Source organism: Capricornis sumatraensis, chromosome 4 (genome assembly GCF_032405125.1).
Source record: "Capricornis sumatraensis isolate serow.1 chromosome 4, serow.2, whole genome shotgun sequence".
Taxonomy (NCBI): domain Eukaryota; kingdom Metazoa; phylum Chordata; class Mammalia; order Artiodactyla; family Bovidae; genus Capricornis; species Capricornis sumatraensis.
Genome location: NC_091072.1, coordinates 141,484,520 through 141,510,617, shown reverse-complemented (window position 1 = coordinate 141,510,617; position 26,098 = coordinate 141,484,520). Strand labels below are relative to the sequence as shown.

Genomic DNA, 26,098 nt, shown 5'->3' with positions numbered 1-26,098 from the left:
TGAAAAAGCCTGAAATATCATGAGAATTAACAAAAATGTGACACAGAAACAGGAACTGAATGCATGCTGTTGAAAAATGGTGCCAACAGACTTGCTTGAAGCAGGGTTGTCATAAATCTTCAATTTGTAAAAAATGCAGTGTGCAGTGTGCACACTGCAAAGTGTGATAAAATGAAGAACAATAAAATGGGGAATGCCTGTCATTTTAAGTGTTATCTGTTATTTCCATTGTTATTCCAAATAAGGCCAAAATTGACTATTGGTCCAGTTTAGATAAGGAATTATAAATCATACTGTTACATTTTAAACTTACTTAAGTTTAGAAAATGCCTGTGTATTTTATTTCTCTGAAAAAAAAAAATAGTTAGCTAGAACAGACCCAAAGTAGATTTGGCCATGTATCAGAACTCACTTATCATTGTCTCCATGCAGGCTAATATTCTGCTAGAATTCTCCCTAAGGACACCCTTTTGCTCACTGATGGGAAAAGGCGGGGGGGAGGGGGTTGTCATTTTAACTTAGAACACATATTTTCATCATTTAATCATTTTGCTGGTGGGAATAAATTTAAAGTTATCCAACGGGATGTGTCATTTACAGGAACATTACTGAGTACCAAAAGATTTATTCAAATACTTAATTGGACAAAACTACATCTGGAATAAGTTTTATTGGAATTCTTATAAAAAAGAAAGTAAATCCATTAGAATTAATATCATACACAGTCAACTTTATCGGGAACCAGAAACATTAGTGAAATGGAGCCTAGGAATCCTAACCCTTTTTCTCTGTAAAAAAGCCAGTCGCTTTCCAATTTACGTGGCAATTATTCTTTATTGCTTTAGGTAGAGCTTTGTTTTCATCTAATGGTTTAGAGACAGATCACTCAGGCCACCCCATCTGTTTCTTTGCCCCCTTTCTCTTTAAAGAACAAGCAAAAAGAACGCAGTAAGAGGCATCTGCCTGTCTTCAAAACACTTGAAAAATCCTGCGAAGATCAGAAAGTCCCCAGAAACTTGCTGCAGTGAGGCTAGCAGTAACTACACGAATTAAGAGACAGCTAGTGTTCTCTTTAGATGTCAACGTAGATGCCATTGATCAAATAATCTAGCCTCGAGTAACGTCTTCTGCGGAGGGATTCTAGGAGCATTCTGCCCAACAGGGCCAGGCCTATGGCAAGAAAGAGGACCCCGAAGAGCACAGTCCCAATCAGGAGCCACTGCTCAATGGTAAGGCCTTGCTGGCTTCCTGGGGCATTGCCCAGGGAGGGGTCGCCTGCACTGGCCTTCCTATTCTCTTGGGAAGCTGTCCTATTTGTAGCAGGAGAATCCACATTTGACAAAGGAAATGTAACAGACTCCCTGGCATCCTCCGCGCTCCAAGTCAGATTGGCGATGTCTCGAAAGGGCACCGTGGTGGGTGGGCCTCGTGAGTCCGTGGATGCCCTGGAGAGGGAAGTCGAAACCGCAGTTGTGGTCGTGCTAGTGATCGTGGCTATGGCTGGGGCGGAGGTGGCTCTCCGAGGCTGCCAAGTCAGAGGTGGCATCACTGCCGTGTTGGTGGCAGGGAGGGATGCAGAGAGAGACTTCAGAGTGGCCAGGATGGTGTGCAGAGAAGACACCACCATTGTAGAGGGGAATGCTGTCACATTTTCAGGCAGCAGATTAGCTATTGCTGGTCCTGAGGAAGACTGTGACGTCTGAGAGTGGCCTTCTTCTTTATAATCAGATGACGGTAGACTCTCCAGATCAATCTTGAGTAGTTTCTCCAAGTGATCCGAGGATCCAGACGTCTGAGAAAATGAACCTCTCCATAAGACCGTCGGCTCTGAGTCACCGGTTGGAGGCTGGGGAGTGAGAGTGATGGCACGGGAAGACCCACCAGTGAAGATGGAGTTTTCCTGGGCTACCCCTGGGCTTGGCAAATCAGTTCTGGCCAAAGAGAGGAAATCTGAAAATGGAAAGAAAATAATAGGAAGACTTCGACATTTTCATATGAAGGGAGGACAGAAGAGACAACTGTCATCAGCTTATTCAATAAGACCTCAGACTGTTGCTACCTGGTATTTCATGGTATGCGCATGGGGCTAAGTCACTTCAGTCGTACCAGACTCTTTGTGACCCTATGGGCTGTAGCCCGTCAGGCTCCTCTGTCCATGGGATTCTCCAGGCAAGAATACTGGGGTGGGTTGCCATGCCCTCCTCCAGGGGATCTTTCAGATCCAGGGATCAAACCTGAGGCTCCTGCATTGCAGGTGGATTTTTTACCACCGAGCATTCAGGGAAGCCCAATATTTCATGGTGCAAGGACCTGGCCTCTCCTGCAGAAGCTCTGGTTTATTTCTAGAGTGATGGCACACAGGTTTATTTCTAGAGTGATGGCACCTTCCTTCTAGAGGAAGGAGGAGGTGGGAGGGGCCAGCAAAGATGCTAAGAGGAGTTCAGTGGGGGCAGCACGGGCTTCCCAGGTGGCACAGCAGTAAAGAATCTGCCTGCAATGCAGGAGACAGGGGTTCAATCTCTGGGTCGGGAAGATCCCCTGGAGGAGGAAATAGCAACCCACTCCAGTATTCTTGCCTGGATCTTAGTTCTCCAACCAGGAATGGAACCCATATCCCTAAGTGTGAAGTCTTGCTCACTGGACCACCAGTGATTGTTTTGACTCTTGAAGATTAAAATTATATAGCCAGTATCTCAGGTTCTGAAGACGATGGACCAGTATCTGAAGTCATGCTGGCCACGTGGCTGACATAAAAAGCAGACAATCACAGTCCCAACTCCTGCAGAGGAGGAACTAGCCTCAGATGCTCCTCCTGCTTGAGAAAGGTTAGAATTTTGCTCTTTGTCACACATGCTGTTTATGACAACTCAAACTGAAAAGGCCAGTTAAAGCAATCTGGGGCAGGGAAAGGCCAGTTGAATTGCACCATATTATTCTGCTACTTAGGATTTCCCAGGTGGCATTAGTGATAAAGAACTCGCCTGCCATTGGAGGAGACATGAGACTTTGGTTCCTGGGTTGGGAAGATCCCCTGGAGGAAGGCATGGCAACCCACTCCAGTATTCTTGCCTAGAGAATCCCATGGATAGAGAAGCCTGGCAGGCTACAGTCCATAGGGTTGCAAAGTCATGCACACAACAGAGGCAACTTAGCATGCGCTCACTCTGCTACTGGGCTAATCATCACACTTCAGTAAGAACTGCAGAAACACAAGGAAGGAAGCAAAGGAATTTTCTAGAATTCACTGGTTCATTCTCCTCTGTTCTCTTTTCCCTCTTCAACTTCCCTCAATATCAATTCTAAACCCCTCACTCTTCTCTCTCCTAACAAATAGATCCAGAAGCACATTCACACTTGTGACATCTTTGACTACTCTCCAAACATCACCGTTTGAGGTCCTTCAGAACTGTCACTTATTAATGCATCTAGGACAGGGGTCAGCAAATTATGGCCTGAGAGCCAAATCTAGCCTGCCATCTCTCTCTCTCTAATTTTTTTTTATTGATTTGCCTGTGCTGGGTCTTAATTGCAGCAATATGGGGTCTTCAGTTGCAGCACTCGAAATCTTAGTTGCAGCATGTTGGATCTAGTTCCCTGACTGGGATCAAACCCAGGCCCCCTGCATGGGAATTGCAGAGTCTTAGCCCCTGGACCACCAGAGAAGTCCCTGCCACCTCTCTTTATAAGGCTTGCAAGCTAAGAATGGCTTCTACATTCTGAAATGATTGAAAAAAAATCAAAAAGGATATTTTGTAACACATGAAAATTATATGAAATTTACATTTCAGTTTCCATAAATAAAGTTTTATTGGCACACAAGCATGCTCATTTGTTTACATATTATCTATGGCTGTCTCTACTACAAGGACAGAGGCGAGGATGTCTGACAGATTGCATATGGCCCACTGAGCCTAAAAGACTTGCCTGAAAAGCCTAAAACACTTATTATTTGGCCCCTGACAGAAAAAAGTTTGTGGGCACCTGCTCTGGGACACTCTCAAATAGAATGCTGATGCCTGAAATTCTTCCAACAAAGCTGAAGAAAAGAGCTTCTGCTGCAGGTGATATGACATTGCCAGGCATAGTGTTACTGTGAGATAAACAGCATCTGTAGTTTTAGGCTGTGTCAGATATTTTTAAAAAGAGCAGGACTCATCATATTTCATTTTAAAATTAAAAAAAAAAAAGGCTAAATAAATGCTCTGTGATGTATGTGAACTCAGAAGTTAAGCCCATTGACAAGAATGACCAAAACAGCTGTTTCCTTTCTCAAGAATGCAAGGTTATAAATAAAACAAAGCGAGGGCTAGTCCCATTTCTTGATAAGATTCATCTATTGGCTAAGGTCCTAGAACCACGCTGGGACCCTCCACACCTGTTCCACTTACCTCACCCTCTGATGTTTGCCATTGGGGTGTGGTGTTTTCTCTCAATCACATAGACATGAGCTACAGAAGGTGCTGGGAAACAGCCCTGTGTACTCAGCCCCTCTTTTGCGTTTCATACGCGAGCGACTTGACTAGATAAAACAATTTAAGTATTGACTACTAACGTGGAGACCAGCTGAGCCAACAGACTCTCAGTTTATTCTATTTCTGAATTCCCCTATTCTAGTCTATTCTAGTCCTTGGTGGCATGACAGACCACCAAGCTGCAAAAACAAACACACTGACATTGAATAATGTCCAGCTGCAATGGTTTTACACAATGAACAGAGTGCATTATCATCTTTCGAACTTTTGGTCTGTAAATATTAATCACAGGAAATTGAGTTCATCTCTAAACAAACCGCCAAAAATATCTACTTGATTTCACTCGAACCGAGAAGCAGATAATTCATTTTTATGGGGTAATCTCAATCCAGCAACATGGGCAGATTCAGAAATAGTATTACAAACACAATTTGTAAACATCTGTGAATACAGACAAGACACCCAGTCCGGCCTAGGTGACAGTTTGTCCCTAGGTATTAACCTGCTCTGGGCTGGTGGTGCCCCCTGGTGGCTGCCACAGGAACTGTTGGATTCTAATTTCACTTCATCACCTTCACACTGGTGGCTCAGGCGGTTAAGTGTTTGCCTACGATGCGGGAGACTAGGGTTCGCTCCTTGGGTCACGAAGATGCCCTGGAGAAGGAAATGGCAACCCACTCCAGTACGCTTGCCTGGAAAATCCCATGGACACAGTCCATAGGGTTGCAAAGAGTTGGACACGACTGAGCGACTTCACTTTCACTTTCACACTGAACCCACTCCAGTATGGCTTGAAAAATCCCATGGACAGAGGAGCCTGGCAGGCTAGAGTCCATGGTGTCGCAGGAGTTGGACACGGCTTAGCGACTAAACCACCACCTTCACACTGGCCCTTAAAAAAATGGTTTCTGCAAGAGCCAAGCTTTCCCTCCCACTTCCAGTGGAGAAAATCTTTACCACTGCTCTCTGTCTCGAATATATGTATCATCAAAGCAACAACATGACAGAAGTATTATGGAAGTTATAAAATAAATTCCACTATCATGACCATCATGATGTCCCAACAACTATTAATATTTATGTATACCTTAAAACTAAAACTTTTTCCATGTAACTTAAGAACAATCGGGTGTTTTTCACCTGGAATTTAGGTGACCTTTTACTTCTACATCTCAAACTTATTCTTTAATATCTGCATCATATTTCCTCAGGTGGATACATCCTGTTTTATACCCTACCATTCCCTAGCATTTGGACATCTAAGCTGTAGAAACTTTTAAACCAATTTCCTTTAACAGTCACTCCCAGGGTGCTACTTTCACTTTTAAAACTAATTACACAATAAAAAGTTTCACACCAATGCCTTTTTCTTTGTTATAGATTTTATGGATCAATGATCAATGCAAAGAAATAGAGGAAAACAACAGAATGGGAAAGACTAGAGATCTCTTCAAGGAAATTAGAGATACCAAGGGAACATTTCATGCAAAGATGGGCACAGTAAAGGACAGAAATGGTATGGACCTAACAGAAGCAGAAGATATTAAGAAGAGGTGACAAGAATACACAGAAGAACTGTACAAAAAAGATCTTGACGATCCAGATAATCACGATGATGTGATCACTCACCTAGAGCCAGACATCCTGGAATGTGAAGTCAAGCGGGTCTTACGAAGCATCACTACAAACAAAGCTAGTGGAGGTGATGGAATTCCAGTTGACCTATTTCAGGTCCTAAAAGATGATGCTGTGAAAGTGCTGCACTCAATATGCCAGCAAATTTGGAAAACTCAGCAGTGGCCATAGGACTGGAAAAGGTCAGTTGTCATTCCAATTCCAAAGAAAGGCAATGCCAAAGAATGTTCAAACTACCGCACAATTGCACTCATCTCACACACAAGCAAAGTAATGCTGAAAATTCTCCAAGCCAGGCTTCAACAGTACGTGAACTGTGAAAGTCCAGATGTTCAAGCTGGATTTAGAAAAGGTAGAGGAACCAGAGATCAAATTGCCAACATCCATTGTATTATCAAAAAAGTAAGAGAGTTCCAGAAAAACATCTACTTCTGCTTTATTGACTATGCCAAAGCCTTTGATTGTGTGGATCACCACAAACTGTGGAAAATCCTTCAAGAGATGGGAATACCAGACCACCTGACCTGCTTCCTGAGAAATCTGTATGCAGGTCAGGAAGCAACAGACATGGAGCATGGACATATAACAACAGACTGGTTCCAAATCGGGAAAGGAGTGCGTCAAGGCTGTATGTTGTCACCCTGCTTATTTAACTTCTATGCAGAGCACATCACGAGAAATGCTGGACTGGATGAAGCACAAGCTGGGATCAATATTGCTGGGAGAAATATCAATAACCTCAGATATGCAGATGACATCACCCTTATGGCAGAAAGCAAAGAAGAACTAAAGAGCCTTCTGATGAAAGTGAAAGACGAGAGTGAAAAAGTTGGCTTAAAATTCAACATTCAGAAAACTAAGATCATGGCATCTGGTCCCATCACTTCATGGCAAATAGATGGGGAAACAGTGGAAAGAGCGACAGACTTTATGTTTTGGGACTCCAAAATCACTGCAGATGGTGACTGAAGCCATGAAATTAAAAGATGCTTACTCCTTGGAAGAAAAGCTATGATCAACCTAGACAGCATATTAAAAAGCAGAGACATTACTTTGCCAACAAAGGTCCATCTAGTCAAAGCTATGGTTTTTCCAGTAGTCATGTATAGATGTGAGAGTTGGACTATAAAGAAAGCTGAGCGCCAAAGAATTGATACTTTTGCACTGTGGTGTTGGAGAAGACTTTTGAGAGTCCCTTGGACTGCAAGATCCAACCAGTCCAACCTAAAGGAAATCAATCCTGAATATTCATTGGAAAGACTGATGCTGAAACTGAAACTCCAATACTTTGGCCACTTGATGTGAAGAACTGACTCATTGGAAAAGACCCTGATGGTGGGAAAGATTGAAGGTGGGAGAAGGGGACGACAGAGGATTAGATGGTTGGATGGCATCACTGACTCGATGGACATGAGTTTGAGCAAGCTTCGGGAGTTGGTGATGGACAGGGAGGCCTGGCGTGCTGCAGTCCATGGGGTTGCAAAGAGTTGGACCCGACTGAGCAACTGAACTGAACTAAACTGATAGGCATTATGGAAGTATAGAATTACTGGATTGCATTATAATTTCCAGAATATTCCATCATTTCTTTAATATTCTGTGTTAATCATGAAATAGATGAGAGAGAGAAAGATGACAGAGGAAGAAAGGGCACAATGAGGAAGAGGTAGCGAGAAGGGATCAGAGAGAGGGATGTGATGGCCCAGCTTCCAACTGATGGGAGCTCTTGAAAGAGAAAAACCAACATTCCAATTAGTGTCCTGCGCCCTGCCACCTTTGGAAACTCAAACCAATGTGTTCAGATCCTGCTAGATACTGTCCCCAGGTGTTCAACAGGCTCTGCAGTGTTCCAGGTGATGAAAAAAGAGGACCAGCTATATCCATACATTACTGGTAGTCCCGGTGTTTTCATTCAGGATTATATATAGATACGAAGAAGCCAAACAGTTAGGGGCAGCCGCCCTGCCCAGTGTGAAGCCCAGAAAGTGCAGGAGGCAACAAGACTCTTTCCATGCAAGGTAAGATCCTGGATGTTCTGAGAAACCTAATTTGTTCTGTTATCATATGTCACAACTGTCGTAAGATACACTTCATACAACATACTACTTAAACCCTTTTCAGGAGAACAGTCGCGTGGCATTGAGCGTACTCACATGGTTGTGCAACCATCACCCTTATCCACCTCCAGAGCACAACTGAAACTCTGTACCTTATCTGCCAATCTTTCAGGACCTGGGCTTCTCTCACCATGTAGGAAGAGTTTACACAAGCAATCTGAGCTTTATGCTCCTATTCAAAGGAATGTTGGATATACCAAGCTTCCCTAGTTCATGAACAAAACTCAGACACAGCCTCATCCAGGGGACAAAGCAAGGTCAGTGTCTGGGCGCCCTGGGCAGCACCATGCCCCAGAAAATCTGCATTACACTCTCCCTCCAACCCCCAAACCGCTTCTCTTCAAATCTTGCCTAGTTCAGCAGACAGCACTACTGTCCAGCTAGATGCTCAAGTCAAGAACTACAACTCGGGGCTTCCCTGGTGGTCCAGTGGTAGAGAATTCGCCTGCCAATGAGAGGACATGGGTTCGATTCCTGGTCCAGGAAGATCCCACATGCCTAGGAGCAACTGAGCCCATGCATCACAACTACTGAGCCTGTGCTCTGGAGCTCGGGAGCCACAGCTACTGGGACCACATGCCCTAGGGCCTGTGCTCCAGAACAAGAGAAGCCACTGTGATTAGAAACTCATGCATCGCAACTAGAGAGTAGTCCCCACTTTCTGCAATGAGAGAAAGCCCACATGCAGCAACGAAGACCCAGCACAGCCAAAAACAGGTAAATTAAAAGAAAAAAAGAACTAGGATTCAGCTTCACTCCTCTTTTCCTCATTCCCCACATCCATGCCAACCAGTAAGCTCTGCCAACACTACCTCTGAAATGGCCCATAGTTTACTTCCCTCCATCTCTCCACCGCCTCCCTGGTCCCCAAGGCCATGGCCTTCCACTATGATCTTCATCCCGCCTCCACGCCAGCCTTCCCACTTGCCCTCTTGCTGCTGATTCATGCTTGTCCATTCTGAACAGAGCAGTCAGGGTGAGTTTTGAGAAATCACCTTTAAAATAGCACGTTATGGAGGGGGGATGAACTGGGAGACTGGGGTTAACATATACACACTATTGATACTATGTATTAAATAGATAACTAACACGAACCTACTGTAGACCACAGGGAGCTCTACTCAAAGCTCTGCGGTGATCTAAACAGGAAGGAAATCCAAGAAGAAGGGATACATGTATCCCTATAGCTGATTCACTTTGCTGTACAGCAGAAACCAGCACAACATTGTAAAGCAACTATGTTTTTGTTTAGTCGCTAAGCCACGTCCAACTCTTTGCAACCCCATGGACTCTAGCCCACCAGACTCCTCTGTCCCTGGAATTCTACAGGCAAGAATACTGGAGAGGATGGCCCTTTCCTTCTCCAAGGGGTCTTCTCAACTCAGGGACTGAACCTGTGTCCCTTGCATTGGCAGGCGATTCTTGACCACTGAGCCACCAGGGAAACCAAAGGAACTACACTCCAATAAAAATTAATCAAAACAAAAAACTCAGCATGTTACATGCCTCCCGAAAAACTCCCAATGGCTTCTTATCACGCCTCTAAATAAAAACTCCCTACCCTCTAACAAGTTTGATGGGCTCGCCCCACTTTCCTCCCTTCTTGCATATCACTCTTCTCATGCTTCACTATGAGTCAGCCACTGACAGTGCAGTGTTTGAACAAACACTCCCAAACCATTCTGCCTTAAGATAGGATCAGGTTGTTTCCTCGGCCTGGAAGGTCTTCCCACTGTTTTCTCACATCTGGCTCCTCAGTGTTCAGATCTCGGCTTACGGCTTACAGCTTCGCAGATGTGTCCCCTGAGCACCTTAATTGAGATGGTCCACTCAGTGATAATCTATTACATTGTCTTAGCTTAATTATCTGCTCTTGTGACTCTATTTTTTTTTATGGGAATTTTATCTTTTCAGTTTCTCTGCATTGAAAATGTATTCTTATATAAAGGCCCTGTTTCATTTTTTCATGATCACTGTCATTTTTTTAAATGGAGGCTAACTGCTTTACAATGCTGTGTCAGCTTCTGCTGCAAAACAGCTATAAGTATATATTGATATATATCCTTCTAGTTGAGCCTCCCTCCCACCCACCCCAATCCCACCCTTCTAGGTCATCACAGAGCACCCGGCTGAGCTCCTTGTGCTATACAGAAGCTTTCCACTAGCTATCTGTTTAACTAAGTACTATTTTTTAATTTAAAATTTCTTAGTGAAGTATAGTTGATTTACTATGTTATGCTAATTTCTGCTGTACAGCAAAGTGATTAAATTTTGAATATAATACTTTTTTTAATATTCTTTCAGGATACATTTTTATATTCATTTATATATACATTTTATATTCTTTATAAATTTTTATATAAAATGTATAATCTTTTATACATTTTATATTCTTTTATAATACATTCTTTTTTATATTCTTTACCATTATGAATTTTCATAGGATACTGAATATAGTTCTCTGTGCTATACAGCAGGACTCTGCTCTTAAAACGGTTAAAGTAGTGCATTCTATATAGGACCTTATGCTGTGTATCCATTCTATATACAATAGCTTACATGTGCTAGCCCCAAACTCCAACTCCATCCCTCCCGCAAAGCCATATTCCCTAGCAACCACAAGTCTGCTCTCTATGTCCATGGTGACTCTATTTTTTTAACTTATTTATTTATTAAGGTTATTGTCTCTCTCTCCTAAAACATTAGTGCCAGAAGTGAGAACCCTGTTTTTCATGTTTAATATCATATCTTTGTATCCTTAGGGTATTAAAAATGCTTGCACATAAGAGATGCTAAGTAAAATTTGTTGCTTCTTGAATAAATGAAAAAAAACATGATACTGTTTCTACCTAAGGGTATAAGGATAAAAACTTTCTAAAACTTAAAGGAAACTTGAAAGCATTGCATCCTGAGAAATTAACAAGCCAAAGTCTCACCAAGACAGATCCAAACGATTATATTATTTTTACTTGGTTATTTTCTGTATTCTGAGCAAATACATAATTTCCAAGCATAGAGACTGTATCTCCAATGCCTTGCACAAAACTTGGCACATGGCAGATTCTCAAGAACTTCTTAAATGCGCTTCTTTTCAGGTCTGGATAACAAAATCCGGTAAGTCTGATTTCAGCGAATGTGATAATAAACAGTAGTACCTAATAACAAATGGAATTTTATATACTGTATTTACACAGGTCTCAACTCTTTCAAAATAGTCACCCTGGAGACCTGTATACTTATTCCAGTGTTGCTGGCATAGTTTACAGAGGTGTTTCAAAATGTTTTCAAGAAAGGTCTGTGTGTCTTTTATCTTACGAAGAAAACCAGAAACAAAAGCAAAACAAAACACTATCATTCATAAGTCTTTCCCTGGGGAGAAGACAAGATGTTGGGCTGAATCAACTGAAATTTAAATCATGAGATTTTTCTGATGTGCCTCTGTATTTGTGATCCCCTTTGGTAGTTTTTCTTCAACTCTTTGGTAGAAAACCTTTCTAAGTGAACCATATCCTTAAATAATTCCAATCACAAAAGACAAAGACCAAGGTTCTTATTACCTCGAATTATCCTGTAACTCCTAAGTCCCTTTGCTGGTTTCAGAGGACAGGCTTCCTCACTGGGACAGAAGAACAGGTAGCAGTTGGGTAGTTTACTTTTTTTTTGAGTGTCGAAGATCATCAAGTTACATGCTTTGTCCCCTGTAATGAAAGGTTTCACAAGTAACTATTTTGAAATAGGATTTTCCAAAGAGTATGGAGAGCAGGAAAACTTCATTTATTCTGGGAGCCAACACAAAACCCTTTTTGTTTGCTGCCTGCTGGCTGCGGAGTCATTTCCTTTTCCTTAGTTTAATCACGGAAAGCAATTTTTAAAGACCTTGGGTTTAAAACTCTGAATGGAGGTAACATTGGTAAAGCATATTAAATTTTTTTTAATTAAAAAATTTTTTGGCTGCGCAGCATGTGAGATCTTAGTTTCCCAACTAGAGATTGAATCCCTGCCTCCTACATTTGAAGCTGTGTCAATCACTTGGCTACGAGGGAAGTCCTGGCAAAATACATTTTTTTAAATTATGAAAGTACAATAACACATTAACAAGAGACTTGGAAAATACAGAACACAGTTACATACAGTTCTACTATATATTACAATTATGTTTTTAAGTAGATAAAGATTTTTAGTTGGAGTTTCAATATCAGGCTCTCAAAAATTAATAGAAGAAAGAGAACAGTAGAAGGATACAGTAGACTTGAAAAAAAACCAATTCAACCTAAATAAAGATTTATACAGTTTTCACACAATAGCAGGATACAAAGTCCTATTCAAGTTTCCATAGACTATAAACCAGGAGACACTGGAACATATCAAGGTGCAAAACCTTCGTGGTCTAAAGGCATTGAAATCATACAGAATCTGCTCTCTTGTCACTGTGGAATGATGTTAGAAATCAATATCAAAAGAGATTTGGAAATAAGACACATTTTCAAGTGTAATGTGATATTTACCAATTGAGATCATCACAATAGTTAAAGATGCTGGCAAAACCCATTTTTAAAAGTACATTAAATTCTTTAGAAAGAAGCCTTCCATTTGCCAAAATATTTATCAAAAATATATAGAGAAATACTGACTCTACAATTCAGCACTGAGTTGGACTTCAGGAAATGGATTGATCCCTAATGATTTTACAAGTCTCTTGCATCCTAAAGGCATCTTAGATGCCTATGAAGCCATCAGTTCTGGTTTTCTTGAGGGGAGTAGAAACAGTAAATTTAACCTTATATATATCATGCCTCCTTCCAATGAATGAATGAATCTGCAAAGCTTTACTTTTATCAGTACCATTCTTCTTTTGGGTCTTCAAATTTCCGCTCTTCGTTATCATTTTTGTTTGTCTCCCAATCAGGCAGAGGTCAGAGATCACCCTTGATTCCCTCAATGGGAAATCAGACTGAGTTCGCTTCTGCAGGGGTTTTTATCCTGTCGTCTCTCCACTATTCAGATAACAATAAAGGCACTCCAGTTACTCCAACTTTTCTTCTCCCCGCAATGTGATAATCCTGCAGTACCAGTTACGGTGTCACTTAGGTAATACGGAGGGTTCATAGGGTTCACAGTTCAAAACCATCAATTCTTTGGCGCTCAGCCTTCTTCACAGTCCAACTCTCACATCCATACATGACCACAGGAAAAACCATAGCCTTGACTATGGACTGCAAGGAGATCCAACCCGTCCATTCTAAAGGAAATCAGCTCTGGGATTTCTTTGGAAGGAATGATGCTGAAGCTGAAACTCCAGTACTTTGGCCACCTCATGCGAAGAGTTGACTCATTGGAAAAGACTCTGATGCTGGGAGGGATTGGGGGCAGGAGAAGAAGGGGACGACAGAGGATGAGATGGCTGGATGGCATCACTGACTCGATGGACGTGAGTCTGAGTGAACTCTGGGAGTTGGTGATGGACAGGGAGGCCGGGCATGCTGCGATTCTTGGGGTCGCAAAGAGTCGGACACGACTGAGCGACTAAACTGAACTGAACTGATAGGGTCCACGTTGTACACAGAATTTTGTGTCCTTTGTTTCTGTGGGCATTTTTCTAGAGTCTGTGGCTATGGGCAAATTATCAAACTGTTTTTTTTTTTTGAGCCTCAAACAGTTAAAAACCAATGCTCTCTGCATAGGGCATGGCAACCTACTCCAGTATTCTTGCCTGGAGAAACCCATGGACTGAGGAGCTTGGGGAGCTACAGTCCATGAGGTCACAAAAAGTTAGATATGACTGAGCAACTGGCTATGCACGCATGCACAGTAAAGCAGCAACAGTGTTTTTGCTTGTAGGACAAAGTCTTACACCCTAATTTCTTACTGAACACCCCTCAAGGAACTGAAGAGAAAGGCCAGGTGTCCTGTGTGGCCAGAAAACACCCATGTGGCATTCAGTCCTATTTGCAGGCTGTGTTTCTATTTCACAGAAATGTTGGTATCAACATTTAGAGAAAAACTACAAGTTTAAATGAGAGCTCTATCAATTACTTCTCTATAAAGAGTGTCCAAAAGCATGCTTGTCAATTTGAGATCACTGAAGGATTTGTTTCCTCCTGACAGCAAATTTAGGTGCTTTCCAGGTGGCGCAGTAGTAAAAACCCACCTGCCAGTACAGGAGACACAGAGATGCAGGTTTGATCCCAGGGTGGGGAAGATCCCCTGGTGGAGGAAATGGCAACTCACTCCAGTATTCTTGCCTGGGAAATCCCATGGATAGAGGAGCCTGGTGGGCTATAGTCCATGGGGTCGCAAAACAGTCGGATACAACTGAGCAACTTAACAGGCATGCATGACAGCAAATATATGGTGTCCTTTCTACGTGAATTTTCTGGTTCTCTAACACCAATGGGGTGTCTTACAATTCAACTCGATTCTGATACTAATTGCCTGGAGTGTCAGACCCCACAGGTCTAAGGCTCAGTCCCTAAAGACTGTTCCCACTCAGACGCCAGTTACAAAGCACAGTCACAAGACGCCCCAGGTCACTCACACATATGCCCAGCTAGGCTACCACCTCCCATCCCAGGCTCAATAATTTGCTAGGGCTACTCACAGAACTGAGGAAAATGCAGCACTTACTGTTACACTTTATTATAAAGGATACAAATGAACAGCCAGATGAAGAGTTACACAGGGTGAGATCTGGGAGGATACCGAGAGCAGGAGCCTCCGTCCCTGGTGGGGCTGGGGTGCCTCCCAACACATGGATGTGTTCACCAACTTGGAAGCTCCCCAAACTCACCATTTAAGGGTTTTCATGGCAGTTTTATTATGTAGGCAAAATGATTAAGTCATTGACCATTGTGACTGAATTCAGTCTCCACCCCACTTCCCTTACCTGGAGGCAGGTGGGAAGACTGAAAGTTTCAAGTTTCTAAGCAAAGCTTGGTCTTTCTGGTGACTAGCGACCCTCCCAAAGCTATCTGTGCTGGGCTTAGTCACTTCAGTCGTGTCCAACTCTTTGTGACCCCGTGGACTCTAGCCTGCCAGGCTCCTCTGTCCATGGGATTCTCCAGGCAAGAACACTGGAGTGGGTTGCCATTCCCTTCTCCAGGGTACCTTCACAACCCAGTTCTTTACCACTAGAACCACCACAGAACCCCATCTATCTAGGACCCCACTAAGAGGCACCTTATTAGCATAAGCTCAGGTATGGTGGAATGGGGCTCATTATGAATAATAGAAGAAGCTCCTTTGCTCAGGGAATTGGCAAGGTTTTAGGAGCTCTGTGCCAGGAATCAGGGACAAAGACTAGAAATAAATATGCAAAATTTGTGTCCTTCAATTTCATGTCCATATATATTTATATTACCATACCACAATCATTACAGAATGAAAAGGAAATAAAGATCTAAGAGAAAGCATATGATTTTGTTGGCTGATAAATCAAGTAAGGATCACGAGCCCAGTGTTCACTAGCTCTCCTAGGGTCCTTGACAATGGGCCTTTTCCATCTTATTAATGGTTTATTTCCAGCACCAGCCAGCCATTAGATGCTCAATAAATTTAGGTGGTTTTTTTTTTCCCATTTAGGGAATTAGGACAGGATCATAAGGAACTGAAACATGATCATTGTTTTCACTTATATGCTTCTGTTTTCAGGTCATATGTTTGGAACCTGAAATGTCCAAGGACGTGGTTCAAGCCTGTGGGCCTCAGTTTTCTTTTGTGTATTGCAAATGGGTCACTCCAAGCCCCTTCCTGTACCTCTTAGAGTCCTAGAAGCTGCAATGAGTGGTCAGTGGCTTGCTGACTCACCTATGCCACCAGCTTCAGGAAAGGGAGGGGAAATGGAAATTTTGTGCTTCCACTTAAAATGCAAATGCTGATTTTCCTATGAGATGACTTAAAGTTTTTATTTTTTGTCTCAACTCCCTTTCTGTTTAAATGTTCTTTCTTTTTTAAAAATTATTCATTTATTATTTTTATTATTATTATTTTGGAATACAGTGTGACTTTAATTTTATTTAGTTACTGGCTGTGGTGAGTCTTTGCTGCTGCTCACGGGTTTTCTCTAGTTGCAGCGAGCAGGAGCTACTCTCTAGCTACGGTTCACCGGTTTCCCGTTGTGGTGGCTTCTCTTGCTGTGGGGCATGGGCTCTACAGCGTGTGGGCTTCAGCAGTTGCCGTGCACAGGCTCAGTAGTTGCAGCTTGTGGGCCCTGGAGCATGGGTTTCATTGCTCCACAGCATGTGGCATCTTCCCAGACCAGGGATCGAACCCATGTCCCCTGCATTAGCAGGCTGATTCTCAACCACTGGATTGTGGGGAAAGTCCCTAAACGTTCTTTCTAAAGTCACACTGGGGTTTCCCCAGTGCCTTAGCAGCAGAGGATCTGCCAATGCAGAATACATGGGTTTGATCCCTGGTCCAGGAAGATCCCACATACCGTGACGCAACTAAGTTCGTGTGCCACATCTACTGAGCCTCTGCCCTATGCTCTAGAGCCTGGACACCACAACTACTAAGCCCAGGTCCCCCAGCTACTGAAGCCTGTGGGACCTAGAGGCCACGCTCGGCAACAAGAGAAGCCACCACAATGAGAAGCCCACGCACCAAAAATAGTGAGTCAGCCCCCGCTCACCACAACTAGAGAAGAGCCCGAGCAGCAGTGAAGACCCAGCACAGTCCGTAAATAGACAAATAAAACTAAAGTCACACTGTGTTTCCAATATTCCACGATAATGATAGCCAAGCATCTAGATAGGATTTTTGGTTTTACTATCTTAGATGCCTGTTAGACACCAGTGGTTTTCAACCTTTTTCTACCCAGATATCTAATAATACATATACACTCGTAGGCAACTTTGACTCAGCTTAGGCGAGAGGAGAGCACACCGTGGAACACTCCCAAGTGACTGTGCCACCCATTTTTCTCAGAATCCCTAGTACAAACTATTCAGCCTCATCGACCAGGTACTTACATCACAAAACACGTGGAATAGAGAGTCATCAAGGCATTGTTACTTACCTGATATATTTTTTGTTGAGCAGCAAGAATTAATGCAGTCCTGATGAGTTAATGTATGTATGGGCTCATTGCCTCTGATTCCCTTGGAAAGAGATGACTGGATGTCAATGACCACATCTTCAAGGCTTTCAGTGCGGCAGTTCTGACTGGTGGACAGTCTTAGTGTCAGGAAACAAATTATTGCAAAAGTGTAAGTCAAGATCCATCTTCCCTGGAAGAACATGTTAAATTTCAGCTTAGTCTTAGTCTTCAAAGGTCAGATAAACTCTCCCTCCTGCTTGAGTCTGCTTCAAGAAGATAGTACAGACGATGGAATTCTCTAGGACAAAAATAGGAAATCATCAATGAGTTTTGTTTCTTTGAATGAACCTAGAGAAGCTACATTTCATTTCCTTCAAATCAATGTAAATGACTCACAATTCATAAAAGGCCAGAAATAAACAAGTATTTTTTGTATTCATCTCACTTTTAATAGATTTGAGACAACCTTTCATTAAAAACTTGGCAAAAAGCTAGTAAGCACACACACATATATTGGGTTGGCCAAAAAAGTGCATTGAGGTTTTTCTATAGGATTGTACAGGAAAACCCTAATGAATTATCTGGCCAACCCAATGCTATCCTGTTAATTATTAAAATCTGACAAATGTCTAAGAAAGAGGAGTAAAATATCATAGTAGTCTGCCTTTCAGCTTTAGAATCCTTCCTCTTCCTGCCTCTCCTAACAAGAGGGGAAGAGACATAAAATCTGCAGTCATTGATGAAGCGGTAAATGATCGCTGATCATTGGTTTGGACATATTTTCTCTCTCAGTAATAACAATTAACATTTTAAATCACCTACTGAGTGGAAGGCAATGTGCTAAAATTTACATATATTATCCTAGTTAATTCTTATACCAGCTCTGCAAAAAAGCTATTATTTTCCTCATTTTACAGATGAGGAAACTGAGGCTGCCTTTTTTTTATTGCTGTCTCCTTTTAAGTATCACACCAGAGGCAGGTTAATGCTAATAATCTAATTCTAGGAATTGGCACATCAGCAGGATGATCTAGCTTCATCTAGCTTAGTTGAAGGAAAGTGTAAGGGCAAGAGTTCTTTTTGACATCCTTAAAAACACAAAAGTCCTAATATGTATTAATCCCAACTCCATGGATGAGCTGGTTCTTCCAGGAAGAAAAAAAAAAAGTTAAACAGGCAATGCTATACCAGAAACTATCCTCATTTCCAGAATACAAATTGTTCACTAATGATAGCCTAGATCAGAATTACCAATTAAGTTTTCTTTTTAGGTCATGAAGCCTTTGGTAACCTTCCAGTCATGCACCCTTTGGTACTCTGGTGATGCTTAGGTTCTCTTCTGACATGTTTTAAAATGTATAAAACACATGTTTTAAAAAGTATAAAATGAAATATGTAGGATTACAAAGGAATATAGTCCTATTGAAATGTAATCATTGCAGAGTTTTTTTTAAGTGCCTTTACAAATCTGATGAAAGATACCAAGAATGAACTAAGAAATCAAGAGATATTCCATGTTCTTCAACAGCACTACTCAATATTGTTAGGATGTCCGTTCTTCCCAACTTGGTCTACACATTCAATGCAATTTCAATCAAAATCCCAGTACATTATTTTATAGATCTCAACAAACTAATTTTTTTTTAATTTATTTTATTTTTTGGCTGCATTGTGTGGCTTGTGAGATTTAGTTCCCCAACCAGGGATGGAATTCTAGCCCTTGGCTGTGAGAGCGCAGAGTCCTAACTACTGGACCACCAGGGAATTCCCTCAATGAGCCAATCTTAAAGTTTACATGGAAATGCAGAAAGGCCCCAAACGGTCAACACAACACTGAAGAATAACAAAGCTGGAGGACTGAACTTCCTGACTTCAACACTTAATCATAAACCACCAGTAATCAAGGTGCTATTGGCAAAAGAATAGACAAATAAATCAATGGGACAGAATAGTGAGCCCAGAAATAGACCTGAACAAATAATAGTCAACTGATTTTTGACAAAGGAACAAAGGCAATTCAACAGACAAAGGATAGTCTTCTCAAAAATGGTGCTGGACAATTGGACAAAAGAAAAAAAAATCTAGCCACTGACCTTATGCCTTTCACAAAAATTAACTCAAAATGGATCACAGACCTAACTGTAAAATGCAAAGCTATAAAACTCCATGTAACATAGAATAAAGGCTCTGTGACCTTAGACTGGATGATGAGTTTCTAGATACAACACCAATAGCACAATCTGTGAAAGAAAAAATTGGTAGGTTGGATTTCATCAAAATTAAAAACTGCTCTGTGCAAGACACTGTTAAGAAAATGAATAGCTAAGCCACAGGCTAGGAGAAAGTATTTTCAAAACACATATTTGATAAATAACTGGCAGCTAAAATACACAAAGAACTCTTAAAACTTAACAAAAAGAAAACAAACAACCCAATTAAAAGTGGGCAAAAATCTGGACACCTCCCCAAAGTAGCATATAAAAAGATGCTCAAACTCACTGTCATTAGGGAATTGCAAATTAAAAGAACGAGATGCAGGCTTTCCTAGTGGCTCAGTGGTAAAGAATCCACCTGGCAGTGCAGGAGACAAGGGTTCAGTCTTTGTTCTGCGAAGATTCCACATGTTGTGGAGCAAATAAGACCATGCACCACAACTACAGAGCTTGTGTTCTAGACCCCAGAGCCACAACTACTGAAGCCCATGCAGTCTAGAGCCTGCGCTCCACAAGAGAAGCCCCCTCAATGAGAAGCCCGCACACCACATCTAGGGAGTAGCCCTCATTCACAGTAACTGGAGAAAACCTCACGCAGCAACGAAGACCCAGCACAACCAAAATAAATAAACAAATAAATAAAATTACTTAAAAAAAAAATGAGATATCATGACACAAGAATGGTTAAAATTTTTAAAAAAGTTAACACTAAATCCTGACAAAAACCCACAAACAAATATTTATAATAGTTTTTTTAATAATTGCCAAAAAAACTACAAATAGCCAAGATGTCCCTTACTAGGTCAAGGGATAAACAAACTGTGGTATATCCCTACAGTTAAATATTATTCAGCAGGAAATGAGTTATCAAGCCACAAAAAGAGGAACCTTAATTGTATATCATTTGGTCAAAGAAGGAAATGGCAACCCACTCCAGTATTCTTGCCTGGAAAATTCCGTGGATAGAGGAGCCTGGTGGGCTACAGTCCGTGGGGTCACAAAGAGTCAAACAGGACTGAGTGACTAACAATTTCACTTTAAGTGCAAGAAGCTGGTATCTGATTCCAACTCTATGACATTCTGCAAACGGCAAAACAACATTGACATTAAAAGATCAGTCGTTGTCTGGAGGAAAGGGTGGAGTACAAAGGATTTTGAAAGCAGTGAAACTATTTTATATGACTCTGTATTGAAGAGCAGAGACATTACTTTGCCAACAAAGGTCCGTCTAGTCAAGGCTATGGTTTTTCCTGTGGTCATGTATGGATGTGAGAGTTGGACTGTGAAGAAAGCTGAGTGCCGAAGAATTGATGCTTTTGAACTGTGGTGTTGGAGAAGAAAGACTCTTGAGAGTCCCTTGGACTGCAAGGAGATCCAACCAGTCCATTCTAAAGGAGATCAGTCCTGGGTGTTCTTTGGAAGGAATAATGCTGAAGCTGAAACTCCAATATTTTGGCCACCTTATGCAAAGAGTTGACTCACTGGAAAAGACTCTGATGCTGGGAGGGATTGGGGGCAGGAGGAAAAGGGGATGACAGGGGATGAGATGGCTGGATGGCATCACAGACTCAATGGACGTGAGTCTGAGTGAACTCCGGGAGATGGTGATAGACAGGGAGGCCTGGCGTGCTAAGATTCATGGGGTCGCAGAGTCAGACACGACTGAGCAACTGAATGATGAAAACATACCATTATATTTGACAAAACCTATAGAGCTGTAAAATACAAGAGTGTGCCCTAATATAAACAGGTAGACTTTAGTTAGTAAAAAAATTAACATAGTTAAAAAAATATTATATGGTAACAAAGCACAATACTTTCCTTGCTAACTGTTATGTCTAACTTCCCAAAACAGCAAAGTGAAAATAACACTGTTTCTTTATGTAAGCACATCACGTACATTATGTCATTTAATCCTTACATGAATTCTAGAAGCTAAATCCCATTAGCGTCACTTTCAGTTAAAAAAAAAAAATAACTGTGTGATAAATGACAAGTGGTACATCTAATCACTGCCATAATTTTTTGAATGACCCATTTTAAAATTAATTTTTAATGGAGTATAATTGTTTTACAATGTTCTAGTTTCTGCTGTACAATGAAGTCAATCAGCTCTAAGTATACATATATCCCCTCCCTCTTGAGCCTCCTTCCCACCCCACCCCTGTAGACGATCACGGACCACCGAGCTGAGCTCGCTGTGCTATATAGCAGCTTCCCACTGGCTCTCTATTTTCCACAGGGTAGTGTATACACGTCAATCTATTCTCCCAATTCGTCTCACATTCCCTTTCCCCCACTGTGTCCACGTGTTGGTTCTCTACACCTGCATCTCTATTCCTGCCTTGCAGACAGGCTCGTCTGTACCATCTTTTTAGATTCCATACATATGTATTAATTCACATACGATATTTTTCTTTCTGACTTACTTCATTCTGTATGACAGACTCTACCCAGGTCCGTCCACATCGACACAAATGACCCAATTTTGTTTCATTTTATCACTGCCATAATTTTGAAGTAGTGTTGAATGTAATGATTTTGAGACATATTCAGTAAGGAATGCAATACGGAAATAAGTACCACTTCTGCCAGAGGCAAATCAGGGCTACCCTACCACTAATCCCACTGCGGCTTTTGCCTACATGCCTCTTAATGGAAATACGACACTGCATTTAGAGGTTAGCAAAATAAACTTTTCCACCCAAGTTCACAGATTTTCTGAATACTGTCCATGGACTCCCCCCAACCCAGGGTAAGAATCCTGGCACAAGTTACTTTGTATGCTACCACACTTTGCAAATCTTTTTCTAGTCACTGGAAGGAAAAAAAAAAAAAAAAAACCAACAGAAAAAAAATAACAAAAACCAGGCACACATTTGGCTTTGAATGGATTCCAAGAGTCTCTCCTGAAGTTGCTGCAAAGAAACGAACTGTAATGTGGGACGCAGGGGGAAAGCTGGGCTTCTAGTACCAGTATCTTTTCTGTGCCTGCAAGCAGGAATGAAGAGCTTATCTCATTAACAACACCCGACCATTACTAGGTAAATTAATTTTTCCAATCCATTTATTATTTAGGCCTTGAAGGTCCAAAGAGGAACAGATTTTTATATGTGGCATACACGTGCAGTAGAATATTATTCAGCTACACAAAGGAATGAAATTCTAATACAGGCTACCTCCTGAAATAAAATGGACACAAAAGGACAAATGCTGAACGTGTGCACTTACACTAAGTATCTGGCTTCCCTAGTGGCTCAGATGGTAAAGAATCCACCTGTAACACAGGAGACCCAGGTTCAGTCCCTGCGTTGGGAAGATCCCCTGGAGAAGGGAATGGCAACCCACTCCCGGATTCCTGCCTGAAGAACCCCACGGACAGAGAGCCAGGTGGGCTACAGTCCATGGGGTGGCAGAGAATTGGACATGATTAAGGGACTACTAACACTAACGCACCAAGTATCTAGAAAAGGCAAAGTCATAGAGACAAAGCAGAATTGAGGTTACCAGAGGTTGGTGGAGGAGGGAGGGGGAGCTATTGTTTAACAGGTACAGAGTTTCTGTTTGGGGGTGCCCCAGATACACTAAAAATGGGTAGTTGTGGTTTGCGCTTGGGTTGGAAAAGAATTTTCAGACATGAGACAGACTGAGAGGGAAATAAAGTTTATTAGATTGGGAGATGCTGTTAGAACAGCAGGCCAGCTCAAGGGAGAACCCATGTTGAACAGGGGTCCTTAGTCCACTTTATACCCAGCATACAAGGAGTGGGATGGGGTCTTGTGGGTCATTGCTGATTGGATGAGTCACGTATACTGGGTAGAAGGGAGAGTAAGGCAAATACCTTCTCCCTATGGGGTAGGAGGGGAGCCAGGTTATACTGCTCAGGAGGATCTGACATTTATTAATAGTTATCATGGGGGAGGGAAGGATGATAAGGGTCTGGTTTTTCTGTTCCTGCATTCCAAGACCCTCCTTGGTTTTTTTCTGCTCTTTCATCCTTGGGTCACCACAGTAGTGATGGTTACCCAATAATGGGAATGTACTTAAAGCCACTAAACTCTACCCTTAAGAATGATCAAAATGATACATTTTGTTACCTGTTAGGGAGTGAGTGAAAGTCGCTCAGCCCTGTCCAACTCTTTGCCGCCCCAAGGACTTTAGCCTGCCAGGCTCCTCTGTCCATGAGATTCTCCAGGCAAGAATACTGATGTGGGTTGCCATGACTTCCTCCAGGGGATCTTCCTGACCCAGGGATCCAACCCAGGTCTCCCGCATTGCCGGAGGTTCTTTACTGTCTGAGCCACCAGGGAAGCCCTTGTTATGTGTATTTTACCACAATAAAAAGCTCAAAACAAGCATATAATTAAACAAAAAAAAAGGTTCAAAGTGAAGTTGAATTCTGTTGAAAACCAGTGGGAAAGGGATACAAGTGGGAAGAAGACGCACCTGAGCTTTCATACCTGCTGAGTAGAGTCATGGGATCTTACCAGCAATCACTCGGTCAAATATTGTAAATCATTTTTTCTCGTAGCATAATCTAACTTAATTTATCAAAGTGTTTATAACTGCGCACACACACACACCTTACAGAGTATTAGACAGTCCGCAGGTCGGATGAATACAGGAGACAAAGAATACAAGAGAACAAGGGGAATTTGCCCTTTCCTTGAGGAAGTGTACGGGGCTCACGAAATGATTCTTCTGCCGCAGCAGCTGGCTTGCCCGGAGACCCCCTCGAGGATACAGGGGTCACCAGCATCCGCTCAGCCCCTCCCCGCTCCAGCCCGGTGGCCCGAGCTCCCGGAGGGGCGGGGGAACCTCGCTCCGGGAAAGGTGGTCAGGTGGTGATGCTGTCCGCGGGGGCTGGGGGCGAGGGAACGATGGAGAAGAGCCTTTACCTGGCAACGGGAGGCCGAGGTCTTGCTGCCCTCCAGCTTCAGGGCAGCCCCGCACGTTCCGGGAAGCAGCGGCAGGTCTGCGAAGGGCTCCGGGGCTCCGCAGCTCCCGCTTAGCCTCGGGTTTGTGGTTCCCGAGTTCCTGCTTCCGTTGCGGCGGCCGAAAGTTTGCCGGAGGGGGAAGGGCACGTTCCCGCCCTGCAACCCGGAGCTGCTTCCCGGCAACCTGGAAAGGTCCCCTGGGCACCGCAGAGAGCCGGGAGCCCCTCCCACACCTCCCCACTCACCCATCGATGCCCGGGGTCCAGGCTGTGCGTGCAGACAGGACGAGGGGCTCAACCCTGGTGTATGCTTGAGGGTCTGCATCTTCGAATTCCCTGAGAACAGGGCAAATAAGCCATGATGGAAGTCAAGCAATACAAAATATCATCAAACATACCTCCTTTGATTGCACTTAGCAGATTTTGCATTAAAAAAAACAAAACAACTGAAGGTCTGTGGCAGTCTTGCCTGGACTGAGTCTATTGGTGCCATGTTTCCCACAGTATCTTTATATCTGTGTCACCTTTTGGTGATTCTCCCAATAGTTAAAACTTTTTCATTATTATTATGTTTATTAGGATTGTGATTTGTCATCAGTGATCTTTGAGGTTACTGCTATGACTTGCTAAATGTTATGATGATTGTTATTGTTTAGTCAATAAATCCTGTCTGACTCTTTGCAACCCTGTGACCGTAGCCCACCAGGCTTCTCTGTCCCTGGCATTCTTCAGGGAAGAATTCTGGAGTAGGTTGCTATTTCCTTCTCCAAGGGCTCTTCCCCCTCCACCCCCCAACCCCCGCCCTCCCCAGAAGGGATGAACTCTCATCACATGCATTGGCAGGCAGATTCTTTACCACTGAGCCACCTGGCCTTGCCCAAACATAACTTTTGTAGGCATTGGGACACCAAAAAAAAAAAAATTGTGACTTTATTGAGATTATTTGCCTTGTTTTGGTGGTCTGATACTGAACTGTGCTGAATCCAGATACACCTGTGGAGTGAAAACCCTGCCTCTCACCCTGTGTCCCAGTCTAGTTCTCCTCCCCAGAGGCAACCTCTGATCAAACGTTCTTCACATTCAAGAGTTTGCAGTGCCTTCTATATGTGGCATAATTGAGAGAATCCTATTCAATCGTTCAAAGCATGGAGAGTTCTTTATTAGGTTGGCAATACTTGAGCTTATGTCCAAATCAAGACCCCAGGAAGGCATTGGGATTTGGCAGGATTTATTGTTTATTGGTATGAATAATAATGATGAAAACAGTGGTTGTTTTTCACTCGCTAAGTCGTGTCTGACTCTTTGTGACCCCATGAACTGCAGCATACCAGGGTTCATTGTCCTTCACTATCTCCCCAAGTTTGCTCAAACTCATGTCCATTGAGTCAGTGATGTCGTCCAACCATCTAGTCCTCTGTCGCCCTCCCTCTTCTCCTCCTGCCTTCAATCTTTCCCAGCATCAGGTTCTATTTCAATGAGTCAGCTCTTCGAATCAGGTGGCCAAAGCATTGGAGCTTCAGCTACAGCATCAGTCCTTCCAATGAATATTCAGGATTGATTTCCTGTAGGATTGACCTGTTTGATCTCCTTGCAGTCCAAGGGACTCTCAAGAGTCTTCTCCAGCGCCACAATTTGAAAGCATCAGTTCTTCAGTGCTTAGCCTTTCTTATACTCCAACACATGACCAC

The 26,098-nt window shown here is 42.6% G+C and overlaps 1 protein-coding gene across 1 annotated transcript; it reads right to left on the bottom strand.

Annotated features, from left to right (window-relative positions):
* Nucleotides 1-739: 739 nt before the first annotated feature.
* On the bottom strand, nucleotides 740-24,498 carry MANSC1 (MANSC domain containing 1). The gene is made up of 4 exons (XM_068971123.1): nucleotides 24,373-24,498; nucleotides 17,241-17,559; nucleotides 11,782-11,922; nucleotides 740-1,950 (listed from the first exon to the last, which is right to left on the bottom strand). Exons 2-4 carry the CDS (start codon nucleotides 17,461-17,463, stop codon nucleotides 1,073-1,075), a joined length of 1,242 nt encoding a protein of 413 aa, XP_068827224.1. The 5' UTR covers nucleotides 17,464-17,559; nucleotides 24,373-24,498; the 3' UTR covers nucleotides 740-1,072.
* Between the last annotated feature and the right edge of the window lie 1,600 nt (nucleotides 24,499-26,098).